We start from the raw sequence: 26,179 nt of genomic DNA on the forward strand, positions 1-26,179 counted from the left end.
AGAGATTCTACAAAAAAGTTACTGGAGCTAATAGAAGGATACACCAAAGTGGCAGGGTACAAGGCCAACATACAAAAATCTGTCAGATTCCTCTAGGCTAACAAAGAGAACTCTGAAAAGGAAATCAGGAAAACAATATCATTTACAATAGCCCCCCAAAAGATAATTACTTAGGAATAAACATAACCAGGGATATAAAAGATTTATACAAAGAAAAATACAAAACGCTACTCCAAGAAACCAAAAGAGACCTATATAAATGGAAGAACATACCATGCTCATGAATAGGAAGACTTAACATTATGAAAATGTGAATGCTACCCAAAATGATCTATAGATGTTATGCAATCCCAATCCAGATTCCATCAACATTCTTTAAAGAGCTGGAAAAACTAATCGCCAACTTTATATGGAAAGGAAAGAGACCCCAGGTAAGCAAAGCACCATTGAAGAAGAAGAACAAAGTAGGAGGTCTCACACTTCCTGATCTTGGAACCAACTATACAGCCAAGGTAGTCAAAACAGCCTGGTACTGATACGATGACAGACACACAGACCAATGGAACAGAATTGAGACTCCAGAAGTAAATACATTCACCTATGGACAGCTGATCTTCAACGAAGGGCCAAAAGCCATTAAATGGGGAAGAGATAGTCTCTTTAGTAAATGGTGCTGACAAGACTGAATATCCATTTGTAGAAAAGTGAGACAGGTTCCATACCTCACACCATATACATAAACTAACTCAAAATGGATCAAAGACCTAAATGTAAAACCCAAAACTATAAAGATCATGGAAGAAAAAATAGGGGGAAACCTAGGGACCCTAATTTACAGCATAAATGGACTACCAAACATAACTAAAAATGCACAAACAGCAAAAGATAAACTAGATGACTCAGACCTCCTAAAAATTAAACACTTATGCACATCAAAAGACTTTTCCAAAAGAGTAAAAAAGAGAAATTATACATTGGGAAAAATATTTGGCAGAGACATATCCTACAAGGAAATAATCTCTAAAATTTACAGTAAACTTCAACACCTCAACGACAAAAAGACAAACAATCCAATTTAAAAATGAGCAAAGGACATTAACAGACATTCAACCAGAGAAGACATTCAGACAGCCAAAAAATACAAGAAGATGCTCACCATCATTAGCCATTCAAAACACCAAAAAAAATTATCCATTAGAGAGATGCAGATCAAAACAACAATGAGGTATCATCCCACCACAGCAATAATGGTAATGATCAAAAAAACAGAAAACAGCAAATGCTGGTGAGGGTGTGGGGAGATTAGAACTCTCATACGCTATTGGTGGGACTGTAAAATGGTACAACCACTGCAGAAAATGGTATGGTGCTTCCTTAAAAAGTTAGAAATAGAGGAGATATCATGTGATCCAGGAATCCCACTACTAGATATATATCCTAGAGAAATGAATAGGTATATGCACACCCATGTTTATCACAGCATTATTCACAATAGCAAAAAGATGGAAACAACACACAATGGAATACTATGCATTGTTAAAAAATAACGATGAATCCATAAAACATCTTACAACATAGATGAACCTGGAGGACATTATGCTGAGTGAAATAAGTCAGTTACAAAAGAACAAATATTGTATGAGATCACGATTATAAAAAGTCAAGAAAAGGTTTACACATGGAAAGAAATGTTCTTTGATGGTTACCAGGGATGGGAGGGGGAGAGAGGGAAAATCAATAACTAGACAGTAGACACTTATTAACTTGGGGAAAGAGAAAGGCAATACACAACAAGGAGTAGGTCAGCACAACCCATGATCAGGGCAAAGGAAGACACTGGGAAGTATGCAAGGGCAGTAAGTACTATTACATACACAATCCCTCAGTAACAGTAATAAAAAAAAATTTTTTTTTGAAATAGCAAACAATAATTTACGAGTGGATACATAGGTAGATATATTAGTATGGGAGTAAACCCACCAGCATATATAGGTTTGGTAGAGGATATTCTTACATTCATATTTGTATGTGCTGCAAATATATCTGGAGTCCTGGTGGTGCAGTGGTTAAGAGCTTGGCTACTAACCAAAAGGTCAGCAGTTCAAATCCACCAGCTGCTCCTTGGAAATCCCATGGGGCAGTTCTAATCTGTCCCATAGGGTCACTATGAGTGGAAATTGACTTGACGGTCACCGGTTTGGTTATTTTGGTTGCAAATATATCCATTATATATAATAGAGCACACAGGGGGCAAAGTTATGAAAACTTCTTAGCCATAACCAAACACCATGAGGGACTGAGTCACTGGGCTTGAGGGCTTAGGGCCACAGTCTTGATGGACATCGAGGCCAATTGGTGTAACATAGTCCACATAGACAATGTTCTGCAGCCTACTTTGGTGAGTAGCAACTGGGGTTTTAAAAGCTTGTGACCGGTCATCTAAGATACAACTAGTGGTCTCTTCCTGTCTGGAGCAAAGAAGAGTGAAGAAAATCAAAGATTCAAGGAAACAATTAATCCATAGGACTAATGGACCAGATGAACTATAGCCTCCACTACCCTGAGACCAGAAGAACTAGATGGTGCCCGGCTACCACTACCGACTGCTCTGAGCTGGATCACAATAGAAGGTCCTGGACAGTGTGGGAGAAAAATGTAGAATGAAATTCAAATTCATAAAAAAGACCAGACTTACTAGTCTGATAGAGACTGGTGGAAACCCCCAAATTATGACCCTTAAACACCCTTCAAATCTGGAACTGAATACAGTCCGAGAGATCACCTTTCAGCCAAACAACAGACAGGCCTATAACATGAACAATACCACCCGTGAGGAAAGTAGTCCTCAGAACAATCAACTGTACCAGACCAAAAGGGCAGCATTTGCTCAAAAACAAAGTTCAGAAGGCAGGAAGGGGCAGGAAAGATGGATGAATGGAAATGGAGGTCCCAAGGGAGAAGTGGGTAGAGTGCTGTCACACTGAAGGGATTGAAACTAATGTCACGAAACAAAAAATGTGTATAAATCGTTAAATGGGAAACTAATTTGCTCTGTAAACTTTCACCCAAACCACAATAAAATGTTAAAAAAAAAACCTGTGTTCTGTTTGTTCCATTTCCAGTATTCTAGTTTCCTGCCCCCTTATCTTCTTATCTTTGCTTCTGAGTATTTGTTGACATTTTGGTCTCATACTGATGGCTTCAAAGTAGAGCACTGATCTTATGGGTAATATCCTTTACTTTGTATGCCACTCTGCTATTTCTCTAAAAGGTGATCTCAGGGGATATGCTTGGTTCTAGGCTTAAAGAGTGTTTCAGGGTGATAGTTTCAGGGAGTCCTCTGCTCTCTAATGTTCCAGTTTGTCTTTTTTTTTTTTTAATAAGAACTTGAGTTCCGCTCCACATTTTTCTCCCATTCTATCCTGGACTATCTATTGTGATCCAGATCAGAACAGTGAGTGGTGGTAGCTGGGCACCAACTAGTTCTTCTGGTCTCAGGGTAGATGAAGTTGTGGCTCGTGTAGACTTGTTTCCTCTCTGAGCTTTTGATTACCTTCTTACTGTTTTGCTTCTAGTGAGTCAAGGCCCATAGTGGTGTCTTAGATGTCTTGAAAGCTTTTAAGATCTCAGACGCTACTCACTTCACTAGGGAATTAAAAACCCCAACAGAATATGCCTTTTTAATAAGCTCGCCTGGGGTACCCAACAGAACCACAGCGATTTGTAAGGTGAAGTCCTGGCGTAAGCAAGGTTACAGCCTTGGGTAAAGGTAGGGAAGAGTATGCCCAGATACAACAATGAGAAAAAGCGTTATATTAGGAGGCAAAAGATTAGGTCTGCTCGGCGGCCTCTCCACATGGCAATGGCCAAACCCTCACCAGCCTGGGCTGAAAGCAGAACTACTGCTCTTCACACTGCCTGCCTGGAAGGGTAGCTACAAAGCAAAAATGGGAAAGTGCTTTGTTAACTAAAAGTGCAGGGCAAGCAGGAGGGATTATTTTACCACCCACACCTAAGACCAGGGCCCTCAGCCTTGCTGTCCTGGCCCCCAAGAATTGCAAAGGGCTTTGAGGCAAGGTGCGAGGGAACTGAAATCTTTAGCCCCAGCTGCCTCCCTTCCCACCGGGGACTAAGGATTCTGAGCCGCCTTCATTCCAACCTTGATGAGAATGTTTAGATAAGTGGGGCAGGCCAGAACCCGGGCAAAACTTCCAGGATGGAGGGCCTCAGGCAGCAGGAGGGGAGGGTGAGAAGGCCTGCCCCTTGCATCTGGCCCAGGCCCTGCCTCAGCCAAGTGGCAGAAAAGGCCCACTCAGCAACTGCCGCCTGAGGCCAGAGCGCCTTCCCTCAGGGGAATCGGTCTCTTTCCCCTGGGAAGGGCCTCTCACAAGGCTCCTGGGTTTTGGGAACCTTGGGGGGCAGGGTGTACAGGCAGATGCACCAACGTCCTGCTAGTCCCTAAGATGGCTTTGGGCAAATTTTAAGAAGGCGCCATTCTCCAAGCAGAGATTCCCCAGCTCCCTGCTTGCTGAGCAGAGTGGAGACTGGATGTCTTTGTGCCTGCACAGCCATGCCCAGAGTCAGCCTACCAGCTGGGGAGAAGAGAGCCCAGTGCCTGTGTCCGCAACAGTGGGTACCAGGCGGCTGGGGGCTGACACCTGACACTTTCTACACAGATCTGCTCTTGGGTGACTTTTCCTGCGAAGACGGCTGCTGACTCTCTCCCCCAAATCCACTCAGAATAAACTAGAGCAACAAGAGGAAGAAGACGGGAATTCCAGGATTCAATTACAAGAAAAAAGTTTTAAATGTGAGGAAACTTTGTGAAGGAGTGAAATCAGCCTTGAATTTGTGGCTTCGAACTGGTTCTGGTTTGAACCCCTTCCGATAATTTGCATTTCTAACAAATTCCCTGCCAATAATTTGCAGTTCTACGCCAGATATACTGAATCAGAATCTATAGTTTAACAAGATCCCCAGGTGTTTCTTACATATAACTTCCTGGAAACTTGTTAGAAATGCAAGCTCTCAGCAGAGGTTGGAACCTGAAGAACTAGTTGGAAGCCCTTGTTTGCCCAGGTGACAAGTGCTATTTGAAGTGATTGCAGAGCAGTACAAGAGCTCGACCTGGAGTTAGGTGCTGATAAAACAGGTGAAGAATGGTCACCCTCCTTGTCTTTTACTCCTCAGCCCTCACTCCCTCCAAGTCCTTGGGATGGTGGATTGTGACCCAGGGAGACCATCTCCTCCCAGTGCAGCATCTCCCCTAGGGTCTACAGGTGAAACCCCCTGACCACATGCGGTAGCCAATACCTCCAAGGGGTCCTTTGCTACCTTAAAAGAATGGGTTCAAGACCCATAGGGCAGAGCATGGAGTGGAAGATAACATGCCAAATGGTCTGTCAGTTAAACGACATGCATCCGTGGAATGCTCACTGTCATGCAGCACTGTGCTGGACATTGGGGTGAGGGGAGAGATTGAAAAACACAAGATGTATAAGGTTTAGTTCAGAACTTTCTTTCAGCATGTGAATATTCTCAAGTCTTCTCCACTTAAAAAAAAAAAAAAAAAAAATCCCTCGCCTAACCCATGTCTCCCTTGAGTCACCGTCCTGTCTCTTCTCCCGGGCAAAAGTTTTGAAAGGAGGTGTCTCCGCTTAACCTACTGCAATTCAACTTCAGACCCCACCACTTCACTAAAACTGCTCACAGCTTGGTTATTAATGACCCCTCGTTGTCAAATCCAACAGATAATATGCTTATTTTTACCTAACATGTCAGTTCAGCAGCATGTAGCAGCACTAACTGCTTCTTTGCTCTTGAATGCAGAACTGAGGACGAGACCTGTGCCCAACGAACAGTGAAACAGCAATGGATTCAGGACCTCAGAGCACCGAAGTCCTGTGGGCTGGGGTGGTGTCATGGATTGAATTATGTCCCCCCAAAAATGTGTGTATCAGTTTGGCTGGGCCATGATTCCCAGTATTGTGTGGTTGTCCTCCATTTCGTGATTGTCATTTTATGTTAAAGAGGATTAGGATGGGATCATAACACCCTCACTAAGGTCACATGCCTGATCCATTGAAAAGGGAGTTTCCCAGGGTGTGGCCTGCACCACCTTTCATCTTACAAGATGAAAGGAAAGGGAAGCAAGCAGAGAGTTGGGGACCTCATACCAACAAGAAAGCAGTGCTGGGAGTAGAGCACATCCCTTGGACCCAGGCTTCCTGCACAGAGAAGCTCCTAGTCCAGGGGAAGATTGATGAGAAGGACCTTCCTCCAGAGCCGACAGAGAGAAAGCCTTACCCCGGAGCTGACACCCTGAATTTGGACTTCTAGCCTACTAGACTGTGAGAAAATAAAATTCTCTTTGTTAAACCCATCCACTTGTGGTATTTCTGTTACAGCAGCACTAGATGACTAAGACAGGTGGTTGGTACAGGTTGCCTGAAATAGCTAAAGGGTCGGGGGTGAGTTAAGCCTTGAAGGGAGGGAAGGACTCAGAAAGGCAGTAGCAATTGGGACAGTCCTTCTAGGCAGAAAGCGCAAGCCCAGGCATTTCCAAAATAAGAACGCAGTGTTTGCTAGGACCGCCACTAGCTCAGGAGACAGCTTTGCACAAATTAGAACAGGGCGCCCCATCCCAGGACACTGCCATCTGCTGGAAAGTTGTTGTCATATATTAATTTTTAAAAAATTAGATAGTTGTCTGCCACCTTCCAGGGAACTGTCATAATAAATAAACAAATCTACCATGTGAGTCGAGCCCCCTTTTGCCGTCTACATGACCTCCCACAGTGGCTGTGGTGTTTTCCACAAAATACTGTCCACACAAACACCAATGGGGCCCGGCTGAGGAGGTCTGGGACAAAGGGAGTAAGGAGTCACCGCAGGCTCGCCCCAGTGCCAGCCAACCAGAGGCAGGACAATGGCAGGGGCAGGGGAGTGACCAGGACCAAACCTTCTAATGTCAAATCTGTGTGCTACATCCATACAATGGAATATGTGCTGCCATAGAAAGGGATGAAGTACTGATACATGCTACGACATGGACGAACCTCGAGAACATTATGCCAAGTGAAAAAAGCCAGTCACAAAGAGTTACATTATGATTCCATTTATGTAAAATGTCCAGAATATATTACATCCCTAGAGACAAAAGGAAACCCTGGTGGAGCAGTGGTTAAGAGCTATGTCTGCTAACGAAAAGGTCAGCAGTTCGAATCTACCAGGTGCTCCTTGGAAACTCTGTGGGGCAGTTCTACTCTGTCCTATAGGGTCACTAGGATTTGGAATCGACTCCATGGCAATGTTTTTTTTTTTTTTTTATATAGAGACAGAAAGCAGATTAGGGGTGCCAGAGGCTGGGGGAGGAGGGAATGGGGAGAAGCTGATTCATGGGTATAGGGTTTCCCTTGGGGGTGATGAAAATGTTTTGGAAAAAGACAGGGGTGATGGCCGACAACATTGTGAATGTACTAACTGCTACTGAGTTGTACACTTCCAAATGGTTAGTTTTATGGTACGTGAATTTCACTTCAGCAACAACAAAAAATCGGATCCTCTAGTAAGTTGGCTCTTCTAGGATCTTGTCCATTTCTTACTCTTGCTGAGAGTCTTCAAAGCTCCCTCATCACTCTGTCAGGTTGGCCCTGGAGGTGGGTGGGGCAGGGGTAAGGCAAGTCAAGGGCCCTGATTTCCTACCCTTCTCTGAAACCTGGAGAGGGAGAGAGAATAAAATCTTTCCCCTAAGTGTGAGTAGAGTCCCTGGATGGTGTAAGTGGCTAATGCCCGTTGCTAACTGAAAGGTTGGCAGTTCAAGTCCACCCAGAGTTGCCTCAGAAGAAAGGCCTGAGGATCTGCTTCTGAAAAATCAGCCACTGAAAACTCTATGGAGCACAGTTTTACTCTGACACACACGGGGTCTCCATGAGTGGGATCACTCGATGGCAAATGGCTAAGTGTGAACAGTGGCTCCACCTCAGGCAGAGTCAAGGAAGGAGCCCATAGGACGGTCCAATTCTCTCACATTAAAGCTGGAGAAGCCAAGGCACAGAGACGGGCAGTGACTTGCCCAAGGCTACTCAGAGACTTAGTGGCCAGAATGGCTCCCTCTTGCTGAGTACTCATGGTACTCTGAGGGGAAGCCTATTCATCCTCCATGTCTCAGAGCATAAACCACACCACCATACTCTTGTCTCCCATCTGATACTGGAGCTCTCCAGGGCCCTCCCGGGAGAAGGCAGCAGACAGGAAAGGGACCCATTATATCTTGACTCTTGGGGTGGCCACTGGTGTGGAAAGATGAGGCCTTGGCTCAGTTTGGTTTGGCAATGGCCTTTGTTTGCTAAACGGCACAGGTAACCTCCTCCCCAGCAGGCCAGGCTCCTACCCTGGCACAGCCCAGAGGCAATTCTGAGAGGCTGCTACTGGAAGAGGAGGCAGCTCTAATGGCTGATGTTAAAATAGCTTGGAGCTCTTTCCACTATCTTGGAGCCTGCGGAGGTCTCCTGGAAACAAGATTTCTAAAATGGCAAATACGTCCAGAAGGCTGTGATCCAAGGCCAGTGTTGCTGGCTACAAGCAGGGTCTCTGGAACCAGTGAGGGCACACAGCTCTTCTTAAAATTGAATGTGTTTATGCCCCAGATGGGGTCCTGGTGGCACAGTGGTTAAGACTTCAGCTGCTAACCAAAAGGTTGGCAGTTCTTGAATCTACCAGCCACTGCTTGGAAACCCTACGGGGCAGCTCTCTGTCCTATAGGGTTGCTATGAGTCAGAATCAACTTGACGGCAATGGGTATAATATACAGTACACCCCAGATGAAACTGAATTCTATTTAGACAAGAGGTATGTTTATGTGCACAAAGCAAAGAACAAAACAGTGACTCCTGGCAGCAAACCTAACAAACCAGAGTAATCTGGGGAAAGGTAACTTGCAGCCATGAAAACAGCGGCATGTTTGTGCCAAATTCTGAAGCAAACTTCCTGTTAAGGCCTTTGGAGACAGGATCCATGTGATGCTGTCCCCCTGGAGGACTTAAATGTATTGAAAAGTAAATGAAATTAAGGGAAACAAACAAAAGAAGCTTTGAGGCTTGCATGCAGAAGGCCGTGGGTGGGGGGGGCGTGGCGCTCAGCTTTCTCCTCTCCTGGGACATGAGCTGGGGCTGCCTGGACTCTCTGCACCACCCCCTCCCAGGGCAGGAGTCAGCACCCCGTGTCTCTGCACTGGCCTCTGCTGCGAGGTGGCCTGGCCTCAGCCCAGGCTGTCCTGGGTCCTTGTGCCGACTCAGAAGGTGGAGCACCAGCTCCTGGCTGAGGCCCAGTCGCCAGTGGCCAGCTAGGCCTGGTCTCAGCCAAGGGTGGGGCTGTGCTTTGGAAACTCTGCACAATTCTCCATCTGGATTCCAAAGGCTCTGCCTGCTCTTGATGCTGCAGGGCCACAGGGAAGCTCGGTGACCTCACTTGACCCAGAACATCAGGGCCTAGCCTTTAGCCTTGAGGGGCCCCACACACAGCCTGCCAACAGAGGGTCACCAACACTCTCCACTGGAAGAAGCATCTGTCTTGATGTTGAACCACTCAGCCTATATGAACACATGTCCCCAGAGTGTACCCAAACCAGCCTCTTCAATCCCTTCTGTGGGCCTCGTTCTGACCTCTGGGGCCACACAGACCAAAGTGGGCAAAGGATGGGGACAAGGACTGAGTCTGGTCCCAACAGTCATTCCTGCAGGCCCTCGGCAGGTTTCCACACCTCACTGGGGCTCAGTTTCCCAACCCATAAAATGTCCTGCCCACCTCCCGGGGTTATCCTGAGGCTCAGCTGAGACGAGGGGAAGAAAATTGCTCAGCACCACTCACAGGACTCCACAGCATCAGGAGGACAGTAGGGCCAGAGCTTCCTGGAAGTGACAGTGAAATAACACCCACTTGCCGACGTGAGATGGCTCAGAGTGACTCTCTACCTCAGCCGGCAGCCATGGCCCAGGGACCTGGAGGGGGAACGTTTAGGGGGGACATTTCATTTTTCCCCAGACCAGGAGAGAGTACGAGTCTTGGGCCTGTGGTTCAGAGGTCAGACCTTCAGTTTCTCAGTCCCCGGCCCTGGCCCTGGTCTTTCCCCTAGATTCCTGGGTGCCAGAGCCACACAGGGACATAGAGGGGAGAGGTTGGATTAATAGTCCAGAGACCTGGGCCCAGCTTTGGCCATGAGGGGTCATGTAACTCTGGGCTGCCATCCAGTCTGTGCAGTGCTTTTAACAGGCCACTGCTATGGGCATTTCTGGAGTCCCTGAGTGGCACAAACAGTTAGGTGCTTAGGTACTAACTGGAAAGTTGATGGTTCGGAAGGAAGGCCTGGCGATCTAATTCTGAAAGTTTGCAACCATCAAAAACTCTACGTGCAGTTCTACTCTGAAACACACGGGGTCGCCATGAGTCGGAATCAACTCTATGGCAACCTATTTGGGTTTTTTTTTTTTTTTTTTTGGTTAATGGCATTTTTGGTGGGCAGCTATGCAGGCCTGGACCACTCCTGGTTCTCTTGCCAGCTCCAACCCCCCCACACCGTGTTTGGTAAGGTCCAAGGTAAGGGAGCCAGTCATTCTCCATGGCCCCTGCTGACCCAGCTCTTCCCCCTGAGCCTGTGGGATGTCCTGATCCCTTTCCTGGTTTCGGGGCCGGGAGGGGAGCTCTCAGGCTGCGATTTCTGTGCACAGGGGCTTGTCTATTTCAGGTGGCTCGTCTCCGGCAGTGACAGGAAGGGAATGCCAAATTAACGCTGGGTAATAAATTCTGCAAAAGCCAATAAAACCAAAGCGGGGGGATAGATGGGAAGAACCGCAGCAACTGATTAAACATTTTTGTTGGCAGTCACAGACACATGGCACATTCTCTAGGGTTTGCATCAAGAAGACATCTGGCCATGGCTCATGCGTCTGTGGGAGGGAATCCCAACGCCCAGAGATGTGGGGGCCAGGGAGGACAGGACCCTCAAGGGGTGGCAAGCCGGGGGCAGGCACTCTGGTTTTGGGGGACTGAGGTACCTTCCAGGGCAGCAGTCTCAATGAGCTGCTCAGGGCAAGTTGAGGGAGGGGCCCTGTTGGAATATGCCCCCAGTCTGAGCCTCAGGCCCAGGCTCCCTGGCCATCTCTGTGGGCTGTAGGAACTAGACCTGAGGAAGAGAATGTTCTGTGCTTAGAAAGCCTGCTGCTCAGCCCCACCACACCCCACACCCAGACTCAGGATTCTGGACTCGAGGCCCAAGGCCCAGCCCTCCCCTGATATTTAGCAGGAGAGAAGGAGGCTAGGGCCAGGAGACAAGGCTAGGGCTGGCCTGCAGAGGAAGCTGGGACTCCTTGGGGTCCCTGATCACACCAAGTATTCTCTGCCTCTGTGCTCCTCTCCCCAGGGCACCTTTCCTCCCTGTAGGCCTCATTGTGTGCTGAGACCCAGAGCCTCTGGTGTTCCCAGAGTAGCAGCACCATCTACCTATGCTGGTGTGAGCTGTGTGTCCTCCCACAACCAAAAAAAACCCAAACCCATTGCCATCAAGTTGATTCTGATTCATAGCGACCCTATAGGACAGAATAGAACTGCCCCATAGGGTTTCCAAGGAGCATCTGGAGGGTTAGAACGGCCATCATTTTGGTTAGCAGCTATAGCTCTTAACTAACCGCTACACCACCAGGGCTTCCAGTCTTTCTCCCATGTCTGCGGAACTACCCTGAAAGGCCTCACTGGGGCTCTGCATGGTAAAGTGTGTACCTGTGGTAGTGGAGACGGTGAGGGATGGGTGGAGTGGGACAGTGGTCAGGTGACTTGGGCCAGTCCTCAGCTCTGTTAGGTTGTTGTTGTTAGCTGCCACTAAGTCAGTCGCCAACTCATGGTGAGCCCGTGTATTACAGAGTAGAACTGCTCCATAGGATTTTCTTGGCTATATTCTTTACGAAAGCAGTTTACCAGGCCTGTCTTCCACAGAGCCGCTGGGTGGGCTCAAACTACCAACCTTTAGATTAGCAGCAAACGGCTTGTACCACCCAGGCTCCTTTTCTTCTGTTCTGTTAGGAAGAACTGGTCTCTCCATGTCCAGGATGCCCTCCGGGCTTCAGCCTTGCCTCCTGTCTGCCCCCTATTGGCCACATGAGCCACTTGCTCTCCCTCAATTGCACCACACCTAGTCTCATCTTCACAAATGTCACTTCCTACCCTTCAATCGGACTCGACGGCACTGGGGCTGGGTACCCTTCACCGGCTCACCAGCAGGGGTCACCTGCTTTGGCCAAGCCTCCCCGGCTGGTGAGTAGCTAGCTCCTACCCCAGAGCCCAGCTCCCTATATTGTACCTCCTTTGCAGCCTCAAGGGCTAGCAGAGAGCCTGACACCAGTAAATGTTTAGAGAAGCAAAGCTTAGTTTCCCCAGTACAGGAGCTTCCCCAAAGAGGGGGTTATAGGGCCCAAGTCTTTACCTACCTCTGAGAAGAACACAGAGAGGATGACCAGACTGATCCAGTGAATTACGCTGGCAAACTGGAATGCACTGGCAACTGCAACAAACACGATTAACAAAGGCCAAGTTTAGGAGCAAGTAATCAGGTGCATCAATAGAGGGGGCTTCGCAGCATGGAGGCAGAACTCTGGGAGCCTGGGGCCCTCTTGCATGAATATGAGATCTATTTGAAATCAGGTCAGAGAACATCAAGGGCAGCTTTAAGTGATGACTGATGGAGGTGGTGGGAGCTTTGTGGGCCCATGAGGCTGTTCTGCTTTCCTTCAGCCCCCAGGAGCTGCATTCTTCTGCCGTGCAGGCTGCATCTCTGAGTTCCTACTCATCCTGTCAGCCTTGGTTGGCTTTTGCAGTAGCCATACTCCATACTCCAGGACAGGTGCCCTCAGCATGGGGCTTGGGAAGCCAGCTGTGTTTCAGAGATGGGGAGGCAGCTTCAGCCAAGCCTGGGCGATCTTTCAGAAACCCACACCCGCTGCTCACCACCAAAGCTCTGAGTGGTGCTAGTGGAGCTTCAGGGGTTGTTGCTTTGACTTTCCATCTCTGAGTGCAGAGATGGTGGTGTCAGTCAGGGCGTTTTGGAGAGAAGCTAGAGCAAGGACTGGAGGATGGAGATAGGGCTGTGTTTCTTGACAGTGGCAGGGCAAGAAGCCTGGTGCTCGGGAAGGCTTCTAAGGTGCTCACTTGCCCTCCAGATGCCCACGTGTGGGTAGTGAGAGCTGTTGGTCACTGAGCGAGCCCACTCTACATTCTACCAGTCAGTCCTTACAGTTAAGGCACTATCCATCCAAGGGCCTTGTGAAAAGCCAAGAACCCATGACCAGCCTTCAAAAACCTAGCGTGGCATAGCTTATCAGCTTGGGATGTAAAAAGCAGGGCACTGGGCCCAAGTCAAGGGTCAGGTGGGTTTTGAGGGAGAGAAGGTGGACGGGGCTGCTCCCCAGTGAAAACAGCCAGTTGCTATAGACTCAACTCTGACTCACGGTGACCCCATGTGTGTCAGAGTAGAGCTGTACTCCACGGGGTTTTCAGTGGCTGATTTTTTGGAAGTAGATGCCAGGCCTTTCTTCCAAAGAGCCTCTAGGCGGATTGAACCTCCAAAGTTTCAGCTAGCAGCTGAGCACTTTAACCATTTGGACCACCCAGGGACCTCCCAAAGGGTAGGCCTAACAGAGACACTCATGGGCATCCTGGGGCAGGGGAGCAGAGCTGAGACAGGGAGCAAGGTACAGCAATGGTGCTGAGGACATGCATGCTTCGCCTTCCTGTCGGGCTCCAGTCAGGCCTGCCTAACATGCTGCTCAGAGTCCCCTGAGGGCCAAAGGAAAGTGCCCAGCACCTTCAGGGGAAAGGGCGGATGCCAAAGAGACGAACCCACAGTCTTTCCCAATGTTCTAGGATCTGTGAGCGCTGAGAGTAGGTAAAAATCAGATCCTGCAACATATGAGAGACGAAGAAGGCTGCAATACCAGGTTCCAGGTGGGAGGCTTTGCGGTGCCCTGGCTTTGGTCCAAGATGACCCCTAGAAGATGAGTCTCGGAGACACCCACGGATTCTTGTCGGGCCAGGCCACGTGAATACCAGTGGGAGCCAAGGGGCTGAGAACTGCGTGACTCTGAAAAGACCTCCAGATGATTCTGAAAACATAAAATCTCTCCCCATTATTTCTCAAATGAATTCCTGTGCCTTTTTTTACGGTTTGCTTTAGAAGAGCAATAAATCTTTGATTGTGCATTTTATGGAATTTAAGATGCCTTTTATGAGCTGCTATTGGATCTCCCACCAAAATCAATCTCCTGGATACTTAGTTTTAAGCAAAATTCCAGTGTCTGCTGGGTTCTCAGTTCTACTCAATGCCTTGTCACAACCTGAGCAGCCAAGGGCCCTGAGTGCAATCCACCATAGGGAAAGAAAGACTCCATTATGGTTACATCTCATAAAAAACAGACAGTATGGATGAGCAGGAGGGAAAGTATACAACATGGTTTAATTGAAGACAGGTTGAGTGTAAAACCAGTGCCGGTTACTTTATGCTGGAAGATACTTTCATTGGAACCAAGGGGCCACCAGCTGCATAAAGCCCAACTAAGCTTATCAGACAAAAGCAATTCTGTGCTCACTGTCATCCTCTCTTAGAGAGCAGAGAAGGCTAATGGGACTTAGTACAGAGGACCTAGTAAAGGAATTGGGAGCATTTGAAAAAACAAGCCCAAGACAACTGTATGGGTTTGAGGTAGCTGGATCTATAGGCCATTGGCAAGAAAGGAAATCTTTCTGGGGCCAATCATTTTACCTCTTTTTTATTTGCACTTGAACGCGTCTACCTTCTGAATCAGGGAAATATAGTGAACCAGGAACTCTATCCAGAAACCACTCACTCATTCAAAGCCAAGAGTCAAAACCCTTGGCCCCTCTCCACTTTGTGCACCAGACAGGGGTCTGCAAGGGTAGGGGAGGAAGCAGGCTCTCCACTTTGACAGCCATGTTTTCTTGGGACATCCAGAAGGACAGAGAGGCTCCTATAAATGAGAAACTAGGGTGAACTCCAAGAGGACCTATGGTGAAAAGAGAACTGGTCAAGCTGTTAAAAGATCTGATGGGGTTGAAGTCCCACCTCCAACACCTCTTACTTCGGGCAAGTCATCTAACTTCTCTGAGTCTAAATTTCCATGTCTATAAAACGGGATAGTATCAGTCTTGCTCAATTCACAGGGTTGCTATTAATGTCAAAAGTACTTTAAAAATGATCACGATATTTATAAATAAGGTCCCTAATTTATGGCTAGATAAAAATACAAGGAATCATCATCATCATTGTGGTTGCTGTCCTTATTAACCACCATAAGGTGATACGCCTCCACAAGGGAGAACTCTTGAAACTACAGAAAATTCCAACCTGGAAAATTCCAAATGGAACAATCAAAAACACATACAGGGGTCCCCAACGTTTTTGATCTCATCAGTTTCTGATCATGGAATGCTGGGAAGGAGAACTCCACACTGGGTGGAGAGGGACAATGTGATACTGGGGTGACAGAGAGAGAAGCTGCCAGATGAATTTCCTCCCCAGTGGTAATCCCATGGGCCATGGGGCCAGGAGTTTGGCAGTGACATTGAGCTGGGGATAAGACTTTAAGATCCCCCGTGGATCACAATCTGCTGGTTGGGGACCCCTGATGGATGCAGATGCACATTGAATATTGACATCATAAGAATTTGCATAGGAATCTCTCTTGCTACTCACACTGGAGAAGCTTTATATCTATTAGAAGTTCCAGAGTCAGGAGAATCACCACCAATATTACACAGGCTACCAGGAAACTGTTGAGACTTGCACTGAGCAAAAATACCTGCCACAAGGCTGCTCTCTTCCCACAGCACGGCTTCAGCCAGTCAGACCTATGGAGACAAAAGTGGGGAGAGGAGGTGCTGAGAGTGGAAAGAGATGACTACAGAGAAGGTAGAGATCCCAGCCACAGTTTGAGCCCTGTTCTCAAACCAACCAGCATCACTCCTCCCAGGTTCTACTCAGCTCTACAGTTCATGATGAAACATGATTTTATTCAAGAGGCTGCTTAGTATAATCATAAAGAACAAATGTATCTCATTAAGAGATGGCCCTGAGGGAATCCTGATCAAAAGGGAGAAAATGCAGAACAGATTTTCAAATTCTCAGGGAATCCAGACTTTCTGGAGCTATGGAGGCCAGATGAACCCCTGAAAATATTGCCCTGAGATGTTCCTTAAACCTGAAGTCTTAAACTCTGAAGCCTTCTTAAAACCAAATAGTTTACTTTAACTAGTAAAGAATACCAGCCTTGAGCATTGTGCTCTTTTAAGATCTGTCTATATGGGATCAATTTGACAACAGTAACTCAAAAGATTAGATGGGAGCCTTAGGGGGCACTGAGTTTATGTTAATGGGGGAGGAATGACTTGGAAAAAGAGGGTGAGAATGGTTGCAAAACTTGAAGATGTAATTAATGTTATTGAATTGTACATGAGGAAACTGTTGAATTAGTGTATGTTTTGCTGTGAATATTCTCAACAACAAAAATAAAATAAATTATGTATATTAAAAAAAAGAGATGGCCCTGGGTTTGTGTTCTGACCTTGGCAACTCACAGCACCTCTCTGTGCTTCAGCCTCCGCATCTTTAAAATGTACATAAAACCTCATATCTCATAGGCTTGTTGTAAAGACCGAAGGAGATCACAAATGTTAGTAGAGAGTCTGGTTATACGGTAAGTGCTACATGAAAATTAGCTGCTATTATTAAACATTATATAATATTATACATATATTACAAAAATTATACTATAAAATGATTTATTATTATATTTTTGTAGTCTCAGAATCAGTCTGCGGCACTTAGTAGACCTTTAACTTGTCTTTAATAAATGCTCAATGAATAATGAATAACTGAATGAATTTTCCATTTTTTCAGCTATAAAACAAAAGGATTCGATTAGATGTTTTTCTCAAAGTAGGCTGTATGGAACACTAGTTCCACAGAATGTTAATAGTTATTGTTTGATACAAAGGTTCCATAGTTGATTAAGTTTTATAAAATTTGGTCAAAGTTAAATGGATATGTGTCTCTTTAGGACATTTGAGTGTTTTTAATATATACCATTGTGCTCCAAAAGGGATTACAGCATCAGTGTTTCCCATACTCATTGGACCACAGCACTCTTTTGCCACAAAGCATGCGGTAAGACTAGAGCTCCATGGACAACCTCTTGGAAAATCCTTGATTGGATGATCTTGAACAATCACAGCAGAGATGAGTGGGTTTGGAGATGGGGAGGAGACTCAGAATCTCAGAGTTGAGTGGGTCCCTTAGGGCACTTAGTCTATTCCCTTCAGGAGTGCCAGAGCCCTGGAAAGAGGGGTGTCTCTAAGGTGGGTGGTGAGTACAGGACTGGGGATGCTAAGGTCAAACCTCACTGGCTTGGTAGTTTAGTTATTATCTGGAACTCCCTGCACTCCCTTGCTGAGGAAGAATTAGGCACCCTGAAATAGCAGACAGCACTAGCCGGGGCATCCTTATCTCTGGCTCTGCTTTCAGGTGCCCTGGGACCATGTGCAAAACTACCTCACCATTCTGGGCCTCAGCCTCCTTGTGATGGCTAATTTTATGTGTCAGCTTGGCTAGGCTATGGTGTCCAGTTGTTTGGTCAAACACTGGCGTAGATGTTGCTGTGATGGTATTTGTTGGTGTGATTAACACAAACAGTTAACTTTAAGTAAAGTAGGCCTACCCTTGATAACTCAGGTAGGCCTCATCCAGTTGGATGAAGACTTTTTTTTAAGAGCCAACATTGAGGTGTCCCAGAGAAAAGGAATTCTGCCTCAAGAAGACTGTGACCTTGAAATCCTGCTTGAGTTTCTAGCCTGCCCTACACATCAAATAAGCCAATTCCTTAAATCTCTCCCTTTCTCTATACATACATATACATGTATACATATATTCATACATATATACCTTATTGATTGTTTCTCTGGAGAACCCTGGCTGATACACTCTCTATTTGTAAAATGAGATAATACTTCTTAATTCATAGGGCTATTGAGAATTCAACGAGAGAATGTATCTGACCTATAAAGCTTAAGTAGCTGAAATGAATTAATAACGATGATGATAATGATAATAAAATATTTTATGGCCCAAACGCTTGGCCATCACTCTCTGTCCATCTCATCCAGAGGGGGCCATCTTGCTGAAACCTGTTGTGGGAAAGGCCAATGACCACCTGCTGAAGATTGCATGTCACTGTGTTGGGAGAAGAGCTCTGCTTTGAGGTTAAAACCCCAGGTGCTCCCTTCTTTTCAAAAGAAATACTGTGAATACTTGGAGTGGTCTCTTCAAGGTGGAGATTTCTTCATAATAAACCCAGAGAAAGCCTGAAGCCGCTTCCAGGTTTTGGAAGGTGGGACAAAGTTCACTGCTCTTTAAGAAACATGGCAGGAAGTTGGGCTTATTCAAGTCTTTCTGGATGTTTTCTAACACCTATGGGAATGATGGCCCCATCTTTGGCTCTGCGGGAAGTATAAAGACTGGGGGTTCAGTCCCTACCCTTGGGAAACTGGTTTCAGAAAAAGGGGTAGGGAGTTTCAAGAGGTGATGGAGGAAGAGGAGGGCACTTTGGACAGAGGGAAGGGTTGGTGTGAGTATCCATGTGACTTAGGAATGGAAGGTAGGGAGTGGGGTGGGGTGAGGAGACCATCAGGCCAAAAGAAAGAGTTCTTGTTAAGGCCTCAGAGGGTGGTGGGGGGTGGGGTGTGAAGCTTAGTGGAGGGCAGATTGTTAAGGATGTCTATGAATGCATTTATCGTCCATTCCAAATGGATTTCCAAGGCCATTCCAGAACTACTTCTCTTCACTTTTTTGAAGACTCACATGGACCCCACACACAAGCAAGAGGCTATAGGGTAAACCCCCAGCTGAAACCATGTGGGGCTCAGTAGGGTCACCAGATAAAATCCAGAATACCAGTTAAAATTGAATTTCAGATAAACAAAAAATATTTTAGTATAATTATGTCCCAAACATTGTATAGGATATACTTATGCTAAAAATTATTTGTTGTTTCTCTGAAATTCAAATTTAACTGGGCATCCTGTATTTTTATTTGCTGAATCTGGCAACCCTAAACTCAGAGCAGAGGGGTCTCGAGAGGGCCTGGTGAGGGCAGCCTCGATTTGGTCAGAGAAACGCATGAAACCCTTGGGTAGAGGTGAGAAGCCAGTGTCAGTAGAAGGAAAATCCATAAGAAGGCGACTGATAGGTGTTAGGTGTATTTGTCCAGGTTGGGCAGGAGGGGAGGACTAGGGCAATGAAACCTCCATCTCCTGATCAGATGGACAGCCTCGCCCCTGGCCTGGTCAGAGGCCCAGAGAAGTCTCAAGACTGCTGTCCACAAAAACCTAGCAGCTGCATACTGTTTTTGTATATTAAAGACAAATTAAATTAACAATTGTATGTATAAATTAACCTAAATAAAATTAATTAATCAAATTTTAATTAAAATTAAATTTGTACATTCATTTAGAATATTACAGATATTCTTAAAATGCCTTTGGCTATTATTACTTGGCTGACCTCCTCATCTCCTGATTCACCCCTCGTGTCTCATCTATTCCCCCTTTTTCTTTTCCCACAGCGTGACGTGCCTGCCTCCCCTTCCACTTGGCCCTATTTTAATCTCTCACACCTCTAACCCTGTGTTCTCACCTAGCCTCCTAGCTGCCTCAGCATGTCCTCTGGGAGTTTTGTTCTCTCTTCATTGCCCTTCACTTTGCCTGTTAACACCCCCACCCCCAGCTTCAAGCATGGCCTTTTCAAGGTCCCCAAGGAGGCCAGACTCTAGCTCTATATCCTACCTAAAACTCAGTCAGATTGTCTGTGGCTCCTAAAACTGATGTCATTTGATTGTCATTTGAAATTTAAGCCTTTTAAGCCATGCACCTTCCTGCAGTTATAAATAAAAAGGACAGCTGGAAGGCTCTTTGCCTGGGGTGGTGTCACATTTGAGTGGTGGGGGAGGGGGCAGGGAGTCTCTCGCTTGCATGGTCAATGCATGGTGGGGGGAGCCTGGGCATCTGTTCACCTCATATTTTGTGCATCTGGTTAGAATGGGGTGTGCCCCTAAGGGAACTGCTCTTTCCACCCCAAGAGGAGAGTCTTAGGGGAGTTTCAAGTGGCAGTATTTCTATGTACTCAGTTCCCTTTAAGCAGAAGACTCAAATCTTGACCCACCTCCATGGGATGGAAAAGTTGTTTTATATAGTTGTTTAGAATGTTAAAATGGTGGTTGATTTTTTAATTTTACTTTTTCTTAAAAAAATCTAACCAGACCAAGGGCTGGTTATTGGGAATCTGCAGATGCAATGAGGAGTGGCTGACGCTGGGGACTTGCTTGTAGCAAGATAAAGAAATGCTGGAAGTTGTCTGGAGTCACCTGTAGTCAGAAGTCAGCAAATAGCTGGCCTGGCCCTGATACCAGAGTGCTCCTTGGCCTCAGGGAAGAGCTAGGTAGAGGGGCAGGTGGACAGCAGGATTCAGAAACCAGGCAGGGGAAGGTCAAAAAATATTTAAATTGTTTTCTTTTGCTATAAAGAACATTAGTGAAACAATTGGCTGGATTTGAATAAGGTCTATAAGTTAAAAAACGGTACCATTTCAATGTTAATTTCTTGATTTTGACAATTATCCCACGGTTATGTAAGAGACCGGAGCCCCTGGGTGGTGCAAACTGTTAATCTGCTCAGTTGCTAGATGAAAGGTTGGAGGTTCCAGTTCACCCAGAGTGGTTTTGTTTTGATTTTTGGTTTTATGTAAGAGATTTACCTTGTGTACTTTAAGAAATGTACCCTGAAGAATTTAGGGATGGGATGGGTGATGGATTTGTTGGTGCCACTGACAATACTGAGCAGAGGCAGCAGTAGGTGGGATCAGTGGGTGGTGGGAGGCTACTGGGCTGGGTGGAGCCCAGGATATGAGCCTCAACTGCTCTTCATCCAGAGCTGCATAAACTTTCTACTTCTCTGAACTTGAGGAAGTGCAGGCCCAAGAAGAGTCTTGGGGTAGGCTGGGTACAGCCAAGCCATGTGCACACGTGCTCCTAGGTTGCCACCTTCCCTGCCCTTGGATTGCTCTGCCCTTGCCTTCCAGAAGCAGGTATTGGGGGCCCAGTGTGGCCAGCTGGGCTCAATCTTGGCCTCCCACAGTCCAAGGACAGGTGGTCAGAAAGGGCAGAACTTTTCCCAGCACTTCAACCAGAATACCTCCAGTATATAAAACTGTTCACAAGGCCAAAAGCAAATGAATATTGATTTTTTATTTTATTATTATTTTTACAAATAAATGCTCCCCAAACCTGTGACATAATCTTTCACTATGAAAGTCACTGCTACCTTTCTGGAAGGCCTGCCTCTAGGGTCTTGGGAGGTACACTGTCCAATATAGTAGCCACATGTGGCTACTGAGCACCTGAAATGTGGCTACTGTACTGTGAAACGAGATGTGTTGTAAGTATAAATACACAGTGGATTTTGAAGACTTGGCATGAAAAAAGAATGCAAAATACCTCAATAATTTATATATCAATTGTATGTTAAAATGATATTTTGGATATACTGGGTTAAATAAGATATTAAATATTAATTTCCTTTCTTTATACTTTTTTAATGTCGCTACTAGAAAATTTAAAACTACTTATGTAGTGCACATTATATTTCCGTTGGGCAGTGCTGTTCTAGGGGATGGGATTTTTAGAGAATTAATCTAGCTGCTAGAGGGCCATCTTCTTGAGGGGCAACCTGACCTGAGCAGCTTTCTGGGTGAGGAGACAACATGAAAGGTGTGCTGGTGCCCTCACCTAATTTCTAATGACTTTTGAAAAATGATGATTGGCCAGCTGTGAACGAACACCTGTCCCTGACCTCTCTTCCTGGTGGGGTGGGTTGGGGAGCAGGAGGGCAAGAGGGTGCGGAGGGATAAAACACTCAAAGTAGCCTTATTCTAACGGAAAGGCATTGTTGTGTCTCAGTGGTGGTGAGGTGTATCACAAATGACTTGTTTTGAATATTAAAACAAGAAAGTGTATGAATGAGTTGGGTGTTACTGACAGAGGGTTCAAGGTGACCCCTCTTACAGGCAGCATGCTCTGTTGTGCTTTCTTGAGTAGAAGGGAAGCAGCTAGTTATGGACAACTTCACATATCCCAAGCCTGCCTTATTTATGCCAGGGCTACAGGAATATAGAGGACCTGTGAGCTTCACTCATCATTGGCCATGTCTGTGGCGGTGAATAAGGGTGGGGAGTTCTAGAATAAGGAAAGTGTGTATGTGTGCATCTGTATGCACACGTGTGAACATACACCTTGAGAAACTGTTTTAATTCTCCTGGAATTCAGATTTCTGGGTCCATGGAGTTGGAAGACCTACGCAGGCCATCTGCCCTTAGGTGTCCTTTTGAACATTGAGCCTTTAAGTAACTGGTTTTCCCGGGGTCACCTTCAGGACAAACAATAGCCTAGTAAGCAGCTTAGTGGAGACCGTTTTGTCTTAGGCATTGGGCTCTTTTGGAGAATTATCTACATTTGGTCAGTTTCAAGAAGCAGAGGCAGGGCTAAGGTGGAGGAGTAGTCAGCGCTTCCGGTGATCCCTCTTACAACAAAGACTGGAAAAAACAAGTGAAACGATCATATTTATGACAAGCTAGGAGCCCTGAACATCAAAGGCAAAGTTAGAAAACAGACTGAGTGGCAGGGGGAGGGAGAGAAAGTTCAGAAGCGGAGAGGAGTTGCCGGACCTGAATTGTCTGGAACCCTCAGGCACCTTTCCCTGGAGCGACCGTGGTGGGGCAGGCGGTAGCGTTCGGATGCGGTTTCCTCATGGAGAGACAGCCAGCCGCACAGCCTTCTCACACCTCCGGAACCAGAGAAGAACGGCGCTCTCGGCAAAAGCTAAGTACTTGCATTTATTTTACTGTGCCCCCAGCCCCCAAGCCAGCTTCAGTGGCTGTTGAGTTCTCTGGGCCTAATAGAATCTGCTGCGTACCCTGAGCCATTCTCCCAGCCTTGGAGAAGGAATAAATTCACAACTGGGGGAAAACATAATCTGCCAGCTCCATTAAGCTGGGGAGCTCAGGACAGAAGCAGCTCTTGTCCAGGCATAAATGGTCCATGGACTTTGAATACCTTTTCCCTCTGCATGGACCTGTGTGGACCTATTTTAGGAGAATAGGACCTTGTGGGCAGACTGCAACTGTTTCAGCTGTGCGGTGCAGAAGTGGGTGTTTGATGTTTGACACCACTCTGCCTATTAAACAGGGTCCCCACCTACCCATATCAGGGGCCTAAAGACTGGCGGCTCTACCCATGTCACCTAGCCACCCATGACAGGGGTCCAAGGATAAGTGGTACCTCCCAGTCCTTACAACCAAAAGTATTGGGTGCCCATGGTCTGTCTGTAGAACCCACCCACCTGTGTGCTCTAGGGAACAGAGATGCGTTTTCCTCACAGACACTCGGGGGACAGCTTTCAGCCCCCTGCCTTGTTGACAGCGTGACCCCCTCCTGCAACCAGATACCTGTACCTACACCAGTCACCCCTGCCCTTCTAAGACTGTAGGACAGAGCCTGCACCACACACTTAATGACCAACTACCTGGACATCTGAGCTGAATCCATACAAGAAAAGTGAATGGATTCCTAGGCTTATATACCTGGTAACAGCTCTAGCCATCTGGTGACAGTTTTAAGAAGCAGAACGCCAGGGTCTGACTGGAAGCCATATTTTAGGATACATGGCATGTCCTGCATGATTCTTTTTACAAATGACTGACCCTGAAGCCCTGCATATGCTCTATCTCCTGACAAACCAACATGAAAGGAATTTAAATGACCTTCAGTAGACCACCCTGCCTGGACCTGCCTATACAAACTGTTTTCACTGCCCCCTCTTCAAGGAGCCTTCCTGATACTTTTGGTTTGACACTGCCGGATTCGAATCATATCTACTCACAGTAAATATATTCCGTTAATTTCTGGTGTTTCTCTGCACATTTAGGTTTTCAACAGCCTGTGTGCATGTGAGAGCATGTGTGAGCATGTCAGTGTGTGCCTATGTGTGCAGGCATGTCTCGTGTGTATGCAAGCATGTGTGCTTTTGTGTGCATGTGTGTGTGCACGTGCATGCTGGCACAGGTGGGGTGTTGTGACTGAGCTTGAGTGCTGGCCTTCAGCCTTCCAGGTGGATGCTAGGAAGGGGCAGTTTCCTAGACTTGTTTGAGAAATGCCCTCAGGTAGCTGCTACCCAAGATAAGAAGAAGGTTGGGAAGGGCTTGGGCCACAGTCTCTGTGGAATCTGCTCAACAAATATTTATGGACACCCACCACATGCCAGGTAGGCACTGTGAGCAAGCAGTCTAAAATCCCTGCCCTTGGGCAGTTTATGTCCTAGTGCGGAGTCAATGAATATATATAAATTAGATATATTTGTTTATATTTATATATAAATTATGTGGTATGCTTCAAGGTGGTAAGTACTATGGGGAAAGAAAAGGAGCTGGTACAGGAATTAGGAGTGGGTGGTGTGGTGACGGGCGAGTTGAAATTTTAAATAAGGTGGTCAGGGTAGGCCGTACCGTGAAACTGACATTTGAGAAAGTTGAAAGCAGTGAGAGGGTGAGACCTGAGAATACCTGGGGAGAGTGTACAGTAAATAGGGGCTATTCATGGTACAAGTCTATTCGGCCCTGGAAGTACCTGGAGCACAATGTACATGAGAAAGACAGGGCCCAGGAGCTGGGCTGTGAAGAGGACAGGGCTTCCCCTTTGGTGGTGGTGTAGCTTACCAAATCCACCTAGGGCAGATGCTGCAGGCCTTCCCACAGCCCCATGTGCAAGCAAAGCAGCTTCCAAGGCAGCTGCAAAAAAGTTGACAGTTGCTCCATTTCCATAGCCTCTGGCAATTTAAATAAAGGCAGGTTTGGGATATGTGTGGAGTCCCTGGGAGGTACAAACAGTTAATGCACTTGGCTGTTGCAGTGCAATGAATTATTTAATCTGGCCCTTGAAGCCATAGTTTTTGTGATTCCCACACAATGATTGGGTGGGACTATGCAAATAAGGTACTTTCGGTCCACCAAGAGGGTTGGATGGCTTGCTCCTAATGCAAATAAGACGTATCGAGTCAGTGATAGTTAAGGTTATGTGTCAGCTTGGCCATGATTTTCTGTGGTTTGGTATTTATGTAATGTGGTCATCTCCCACTTTGTGGTCTGATATAAGCACCCCCCATTTTCTGATGTGTTGTAAATCCTAGCCTCTATGCCTGGGTTATGGTCCCATTTGGGAGTGAGTTGTCTGTTATGTTAATGAGCTAAGATTAGGGTGGGATGTGTCTCAAGTCACCACCCTTATCGAAGTCACCACCCTTATCATCCTAATTCAAGTCGCATCCTTGCACCGCCTTGCTCAAATAAGGGGAGTTTCCTTGAGGGTATGGCCTGCATCATATATATATACACACACATATATATGAATGCTCTGGCAAAGCTCTCTCTCTTGCTCTGGATCCTGCATCCAGCTCTTTATCATCTCACCTCCAGTTCTTGGAACTTGAGCCAGCAGCCTGTCATCTGACCTGCCAATTTGGGTTTGTCAGTCTCTGCAACCACATGAGTCAGGAGAAGCCTCCAGCTTGACACCTGACCCAGGAATTTGGGACTTGCCAACCTCCACAACCAAGTGAGCCATTTTCTTGACAGTCTATGAGTTCTGTGAGACTTTGCAGCAAATTACAGAACCCAAAGATGGGAGGAGGAGTACTGAGGGAAGGAGTAATTGATGTTAGAGATGGTGCAGTGGTATAGCAGTTAGGAAAAGTTAGACACATGGGACATCTGTAACCGCTGCCTCGTAGGAACCAGCTTTGTACTAATCTTCTAAAAGAAATTATTCATTCAGCTGCTAACCAAAGGTTGGCAGTTCAAGACCATCCAGAGGCACCTCAGAAGAAAGGCCTAGTGATCTACTTCCAAAAACCCAGCCACTGAAAACTCTATGGAGCACAGGTTTACTCTGACATGAGGTCACCATGAGTTGGAGTCAACTCGATGGCAATTGGGTGGTGGTGTGTGTGCAGCTATGCCCCATGC

General features: G+C 46.5%; 1 protein-coding gene across 2 annotated transcripts in view; it reads right to left on the reverse strand.

The window, feature by feature from the left end:
* The window catches only part of TMEM266 (transmembrane protein 266), a 217,100-nt gene that overhangs the window by 46,984 nt on the left and 143,937 nt on the right, over positions 1 to 26,179 (reverse strand). For both annotated transcript variants that reach the window (XM_049852853.1, XM_049852854.1), the window contains exons 4-5: positions 15,755 to 15,909; positions 12,477 to 12,550 (exon numbers count right to left, since the gene is read on the reverse strand). In XM_049852853.1, coding sequence (XP_049708810.1) covers positions 12,477 to 12,550; positions 15,755 to 15,909 — 229 coding nt within the window. The remainder of the gene's footprint in view (positions 1 to 12,476; positions 12,551 to 15,754; positions 15,910 to 26,179) is intronic.

This window comes from Elephas maximus, chromosome 13 (assembly GCF_024166365.1).
Source record: "Elephas maximus indicus isolate mEleMax1 chromosome 13, mEleMax1 primary haplotype, whole genome shotgun sequence".
Taxonomy (NCBI): Eukaryota; Metazoa; Chordata; class Mammalia; order Proboscidea; family Elephantidae; genus Elephas; species Elephas maximus.